The following is a 7,417-nucleotide window of genomic DNA, read 5'->3' as shown; positions in this document are numbered from 1 at the left end:
AAAAACCAAAAAAATAAAATAAAATAAAAAAACCTGTGATACAGTGAAGCCGTAATAAGTGAACTGCGATATAGTGAGGGAGGACTATGTTTTTTTTAGTTCATACTTCTGACATACAAAGATCACATTCACTAAGGGTAACTGGAACATGTACATGATGCACCTTAAATCTTTTTACATCTCATTCTCCTCCCCCTTCTCCCGACCCTCTGACTCTTGGTCCTCTTCCCATGTGCAGAAGATTTCCCCATTTCCTTTTATCTTTTATTTTGCTCTTTATTTGTACTTTGGATTACTCAAATCAGAGAAATTATACGGTATTTAAGTTTGTGTCTGCTTTATTTCATTTAACATTGTTTTCAAGGTGTCTCCACTGTCCTACAAATGTCCCAAATTTAGCCTTCATTTTACCTTAGTATTCCATTATGTATAGATATTATACTTTCTTTTTCCCTTTATCTGTTGACTGACATATAAACATCTCCCTACATTTAGCTGTTATGAATTGTGGTGCTATAAACAGTGGTATGCATGTATCTCTGTAATATGATGTCTTTAGCTCTTTTAGGAAGATACCTAGAAGGGGAATAGCTAGGTCAAATAGAATTTCTATTTTTAATTGTTTTGATACTGGTAATCGAACTCAGGACCTTGAGCTTGCTAGGCAAGGCACTGTGCCCCTGAGCTATATCCGCGGCCCTCTATTTTTAGTTTTTTAAGAAGTCCTCATACTGAGTTCCATAATGGCTGTACTAGTTTACATTCCTAGTTTACATTCCTAGGGTTCCCTTCTCACTGTAGCTATGCCAGCATTTGTTATTCTTTGATTTTTTGATGACTGCCATTTTTTCTCAAGAATGATGAAATCTTAATTGTTTAATTTGCACTTCTCTAATGGCCAGAAATGTTGAACATGTTTTCATTTGTTTATTGGCCATTTCTGAGAAGTGTCATTTATTTCACCTGCCCATTTTCTGATTAGGTCTTTGGTGGGGAGGGGTCTAATTTTTTTTTTTTTTTTAGAGAGAGAGTCTTGCTATAAATTCACTATGTAGCCTAGGTTGGTCCTGAACTCTCAGCAATTCTGCCTTAGCCATCTGAGTGCTAAGCTAACAGGTGTACAACACCACATCCAGTTTTTTAGGGGCAGGGGAAGGGGTTAGTTTTTCTGACTTCTTTACATATTCTAGATATTAATTTTTTTAAGGTAATACTGCTTACTTCACTTTTGTTTTGTTTTTGTCTTTTTGAGACAGGGTCTCGCTATGCAGTTCAGGCTGGTCTTGAGCTCACTTTATAGCCCAGGCTGGTCTCAAACTCACAACCATCCTCCTGCCTCAGCCTCCCGAGTGCTGGGATTACCCATGAGCGCCACCACGCCCGGTCCTGTTTACTTAACTTGGAAAACATTTCAACATTCTAAACACACAAAAAAAGAACAGGGCACTGCAAACTAAGTACAGGAAATTCTGGAACTGTCATGGATGCCGTGGTTTGGTTTGTGTTTATATACATACATTCTGATAAAGCTTTAATTTTTAACAGATGTGTGTATTTTATAGTAAATGATAAATGATAAAAGGGACTATTATCTACATATACTTTATGCATTTATGACATACTTCACTTCTTAAAAAATATGACGGTTCTTGTGTTGTTTTTTTTTTTAATTTTTATTTGTTGCAAATCTCCAAAAAATAAGTAGACCTGCACAGCTGAAAACCTGTTCTAGGGTCAGCTATACAGCTTTTAATTCCAGGGTATCTTTAGAGTAACTGCTTAAGCCAAGACAGTTGGACTAGCACAAGGACTATCATAGCGAAGTTTTCCTAGTATACGTGGAATCATCATACTTACCAACCACTACTGGCCCTGCTCACACTCAGGAGACCTGAGGGCAAGAAACTGGCTGAGCCACTCAAGGCAGGGCCTAGGAGTCCAGAACAGAAGGAACACAAGATAGTACAGTGTCACTAGATACTGCAGATGCTACCACAGAGCCACAGGTGTGACTCATGAGGACGATGATGTCACAGTGTGACAAAGTTAAAGAAAGTGACACAAAAATAGAAAGAGCTGGGTGTGGTGGCACATGCCTCAGCACTCAGGAGGCTGAGGCAGGAGGATCGTTGTGAGTTCGAGACCAGCCTGGGCTACAAAGTGAGTTCAAGGCCAGCCTGAATTGCATAGCAAGACCCTGTCTCAAAAAAGACCAAAAAAAAGAAAAAAAAAAGAAAAGAAAAGAAAGAGGGGTTGGGGATATAGCTCAGTGGCACAAGTGCCTCTCTGGCAAGCGCAAGGTCCTGAGTTCAATTTCCAGTACCAAAAAGAAAAAAAAAAAAGAATTTAAAAAAACCCCACAAGTTCCCTGAACTGTAGTATCTTCAACCATTTGAGTCATGCTCAGAATAAAAGGTACAAAAGATGTAGAAAGCTAATTTATTGGGGAGAAGAGGATGAAATGGGTCCATGGAATTAACACCAAACAAAAATAAATCTAACAACCCCACAGAACATTCAAAGGCACATTTTGGTTTCATTTAGTTTAGCTTCTGGTGCTGGCGAATCAAACCCCGGGACTGCACCACACCGGGCAAGCACTCTCGCACTGAGCTATCCCCCAGTCACAAACGCACACCGTCAGAGGAAAAACAGGAGTACTGAGACGTCTGGTGCTGATGGAACGAACCGAACTTACCCGAAGAGTTCTCGAGCTGCTGCCAGAATAGTGGATGTCTTTCCAGTTCCAGGTGGCCCATAAAACAAGAGGTTAGGGAGCTGCAGAAATTAAATTCTAGGTTTTATAAACTGTATGCTGAAACAAATAGCTGAAGGTGACGTCTACAAATGTCTGGAACAGTGCAATTACTTCCCCAAAGGAGAGGGTGTACGTGCCTAACTCGACAGAGTTCTTACTATTAACTGGCACTGCAGCACCGATAGCTCCAAATACTGGCTTTTCCCATACTACCGTTTTGTCCTAAAATATCTTTCTAATCTCTTAAATGGAATCAATGTTTATGCTTGTTCCATAGCTGATTTCAAAGCAGGAATTAGAAATGTTTTATTTTCGAAGCAAATCTTGGGCTTCTGATTCTTTTGCTCAAATTGGGTGATACTTTTATATTATATAAACATGTCAAATGTCTTGAAGGGAAAACAGACCAAAAGAGTAATGGGATTTGGTCAAGACTAAGGGAAAAGGACTGACAAAGACAAGAATTTTGAACGAGCTAAAGTTCGAAGAACAGAGATATTAAAAAAAATTAAAGAGCCACAAGAAACAAAATTGGAGCATCCATTAAGCGCTAGGCACTACTCAACATAATCCCGGGCTGGGCATGGTGGCGCATGCCTAAAATCTTAGTACTCGGGAGGCTGAGGCAGGAGGACTGTTGCAAGTTCGAGACCAGCCTGGGCTACAAAGTGAGCTCAAGGCCAGCCTGAACTGCATAGCGAGACCCTGTCTCAAAAACGATTAAATAACTAGGTATCTTTTATACCGCCTATTTAGCTAGGTTGGATCTTATCAAGGAGACAAACGATCTGCAGTGAAGATTAATAAATATACTATAATTTTAATGAGCTCTGTTATGGAACTGTCCAATCTTTAGTAGTGTATCTCTTCAGATAGGGGAACTGCTACACATAGGAATAACAAACTCTACACAGCAGAGTTTATTTGCTCTCATTCTTGCCTCACCTCCTGTGCTGTTCATTCATTCTCCATCCCACATCAGCTACTAAACATTAATCACTGGCTTCACATCCTACTTAGAAAACAAACACACCAAGCACAAGCTGCTACTATGACCGTACGGACTTCCCTGACCGGCCTGTCACCTTCTTCATCTCCCTCTCTGCTTACAGGGGCCTCCAAAGGCCAAGCGCTTTCTGGCTGCACACAGGCGGTTCCGATCATCTGCAGTCTGACCTCATTCTTTCTGCCTGGCCAGCTCATAATGCATTGCAGGCTGGAGGCCTCCCCTGACCATCCGGTCTAAAGCGGGTCTCCTCTCTTACTTGCTCATTAGTGTTTGCTGCATTTATCTCCATTTGCATTGGTTTCTTATTGTGTATTTAGCTGTTGGGTTTAGTTGTATATCTGCTACCTCATTAGATGGTTCCCTTTCACAGGCCAGGAACCTTAGCTGTTCCATTCACGTCTGTATCTCAGCATGGACTGCAGTGCTCGGGGTTTGCCAAATTCAGGAATCCATCAACATACAGACAAGGACGTGGATTTGAAGACTGTTAACTGCCACACGGGTAACACGAAACCTGAGATATGAACTTACATGCTACATAAAGCAAGCCAGTGCCTCTTAGGCGTCTTACTAAGGTTTTCACTATCTTTTAAAAATTTCTTAAACTATAATTTTGATGTGCGCGTACCTTTACATTTGTAATGATTCATCCACATACTACAACAAACCACAGTCTAAACTCTTTAAAATAAAGCTGGCTGTGCGGGTGCAGGCCGGCAACCTCGGGTCTCGGGAGGCGGAGGCCCCAGAAAGAGACAAACAAAACAAACAGAAAGCGTGGATGGCACTCTCACTGTATTTGCCTAGTGAGCTGAAAAGACTAGTAATTAAACTGAATCTTGTCTTGCAATCTGTTTAAATATTACCGTGCAACTAAAATCAGACTATTTTTATAAAACTGAAACACAAAAGAGTGTTTGAATCAAAACAAATACAGATAAACACAAAGATTTTCAAGTTTGGTAACTGTAACTTTTCAAAATGTTTACTATGTAGCACAGCTTAGTTTGCACGGTGCAGTGGTTATTATGTTCGCCTGACACTATGTATACAGCTTAAACATTTCTAACCTGAAATTCCAAAATTTGAAATGCTCCAACATTCAAAATTGTTTACTTTTTTATTTAATTTTTTTTAGCTTTTTTATTTTCAAAACCCAAAATTTCTGAGGGCCAACTTGATGCCACAGTTTAATTACCCTGAACCCAGTATTTTTTTATTGTGTTAATAAATGTTATATTTTTTCCTGTTTGTACCAAAGTGTGAATAAATACAGAAAGTCACTGATTGGCAGTGCCTAAATTCAGTCAAGAATGACGGGATGCCAGACAACCACGGGGTATCTCTAGGGGTGCCTGAGATAGTGATGCTTCTGCTTCCTGATAATTTGATGTACACAGACTTTGTTTCACACACAAAATTATTCATTTATTTATTTATTTATTTACTGTCTTTTTGAGACAGGGTCTCGCTGTGCAGTTCAGGCTGGCCTTGAACTCACTTTGTAGCCCAGGCTGGTCTTGAACTCACAATGATCGTCCTGCCTCGGCCTCCCGAGTGCTGGGAGTGCTGGGATGACAGGTGTGCGCCACCACGCCTGGCCATACACAAAATTATGAAAGCATTATCTAAAATTACTTTCAGGGTATGAGTATCACATGAGATGTATCTTACGTGTACACAAGTGTTGTGGCTTGGATTGATCTTAGAATGTCATCCCAAGGCCTGTGTGTCCCCCTGCTGGCCTGTGGCCCTGCAGGGAAGTGGGGGACCACTAGGAAGTAGGGCCTAGCGGAAGAGATCAGGCTGTCAGGGGTGTGCCCGGGACGCGACAGTGGGACTCCAGCCCCGTCCTGTCTCTGTCGGTCTCCTAGCCACCATGAAGCAAGCAGCTTTGTTCCGCTGCATGCTCCCTGCTACGAAGCTCTGCCTCACCACAGGCCTGAAAACAGTGCAGCCAAGCAACCATGCACTGAAATCATGAGCCAAAATAAATCTTTTCTTTTTAACATTTGTTTATGTCAGATATTTTGTCCCAGTGATGGAAAGCTGACCAACATAGCAGGAAAAAAATCCCCAAATCCGAAACACTTCTGGGGCATTTGGATAAGAGGAGGAATATTTAACCTGTACTGTAACTGCAGAAAGAAAACAACAGCAGGAAAACCTAAAGAAAAACTTCTAATTAAAAATAACCAGGGCCAGGCATGGTGGCGCATGCCTGTAATCCCAGCATTCAGGAGGCTGAGGCAGGAGGATCGTTGCAGTTGGAGAGCAGTCTGGGCTACAAAGTGAGCTCAAGGTCAGCCTGAACTGCATAGGAGACCCTGTCTCAAAAAGACAAAACAAACAACAAACAAACAAACAAACAAACAAAAAAGCAGCCAGGTTTAAGAAACCAAGTCGTAACCATAAAACAAAAAAACCACATCCTAGGGCTCGTCATAGTGGTGCAGGCCTGTAATCCCTGCACTCAGGAGGCTGAGGCAGGATGATCACCAGGAGTTTGAGGCCAGTCTGGACTACACAGGGCCAACCTTAGCTACAGAGCAAGATACTGTTTCATAACAAAAACAAAAACAAAACACAAACCCACATCCTACTTCTTTTTAAAAAACTATTTTTATTAGTAAATATTGGCAGCACATAATAATTATGTTCACTGGGGAGAACTGGTACATGTGCATAACCCATCTTAACTCTTAAAACCTACTGTTTATTCTTTTATCTGTGACTTTTTCTCTCCTGTCATTGAGTTTTTGGGTTTTTTTTTTTTTTTTTGGTGGTGGTACTAAGGATTGAATCTAGGATCTTCACAGAGCTTCATTCCTAGTCCTTTTAATTTTTTTTTTTTTAAATTTTGAGACAGGGTCTTACTAAGGTGTCCAGGCTGGGTTTGCTCCTCCTGCTTCAGCCTCCCAGAGTGCTGGGATTATAGGTGTGCACCACCACACCCAGATCTTCTCTGAGTTCTTACTGCACCCGAACACTTCATCAGACACAATTTAAAACTGCTAATTCTTTCGTGAGTTTGTTTCACCTTTGAATAATCTAAAACATGAATTATTCCATATTTTACCCTACACAGCACAGCAGGAAACACAGTGCTGTAAGAATTAAATGTTCAATGCTTCTTATTTTTTATTTTAGTTTTTAAAATTTTTAAATTTTTAAAGACAGGGTCTTAAAAGCTTAAAAGCTCTTTTTGAGACAGGGTCTTGCTATGCAGTTCAAGCTGGCCTTGGACTCCGTGTGGCCCAGGCTGGCCCTGGCCCTTCAACAATCTTCCCGCCTCAGCCTCTAGACTGTTGGGGTTACAGTCAATGCTTTTTTAAAAATACTGTAATTCAAACCAAATCCTAAAGTTAGGTGAGCAAAACTTTCAAAAAATCTCTGGCTCTTCTTTATAACATGTATCATTGTCTATAATTACCTTCTTTATTTGGTTTATCTCCCTGCACCAAATAAAAGCTCATGAAAAAGGTTCTAGTCTGTCTTGTTCATTGGTCTTTACTTGAATGCTATAGATCAGTGTCACACAAGCTGTCATGGTTTCAATCTTAAATGTCCCCCAAAGGTCCTATGTGTTAAAGGACTGGTTGGCAGCCCAGGGCATGCTGGGAGGAGGTGGAACCTTCAGGAAGTGGGGC

The 7,417-nt window shown here is 40.9% G+C and overlaps 1 protein-coding gene across 1 annotated transcript in view; it reads right to left on the bottom strand.

The window, feature by feature from the left end:
- The window catches only part of Rfc4 (replication factor C (activator 1) 4, 37kDa), a 19,297-nt gene that overhangs the window by 6,991 nt on the left and 4,889 nt on the right, over positions 1–7,417 (bottom strand). Inside the window, exon 4 of the mRNA XM_005383263.2 lies at positions 2,699–2,778. Coding sequence (XP_005383320.1) covers positions 2,699–2,778 — 80 coding nt within the window. The remainder of the gene's footprint in view (positions 1–2,698; positions 2,779–7,417) is intronic.

The sequence above is a fragment of the Chinchilla lanigera genome, unplaced genomic scaffold (assembly GCF_000276665.1).
Source record: "Chinchilla lanigera isolate Chin_1 unplaced genomic scaffold, ChiLan1.0 scaffold00019, whole genome shotgun sequence".
Taxonomy (NCBI): Eukaryota; Metazoa; Chordata; class Mammalia; order Rodentia; family Chinchillidae; genus Chinchilla; species Chinchilla lanigera.
Note: the sequence above shows the minus strand (reverse complement) of the source record. Positions and strands in the feature narration are given on the sequence as shown.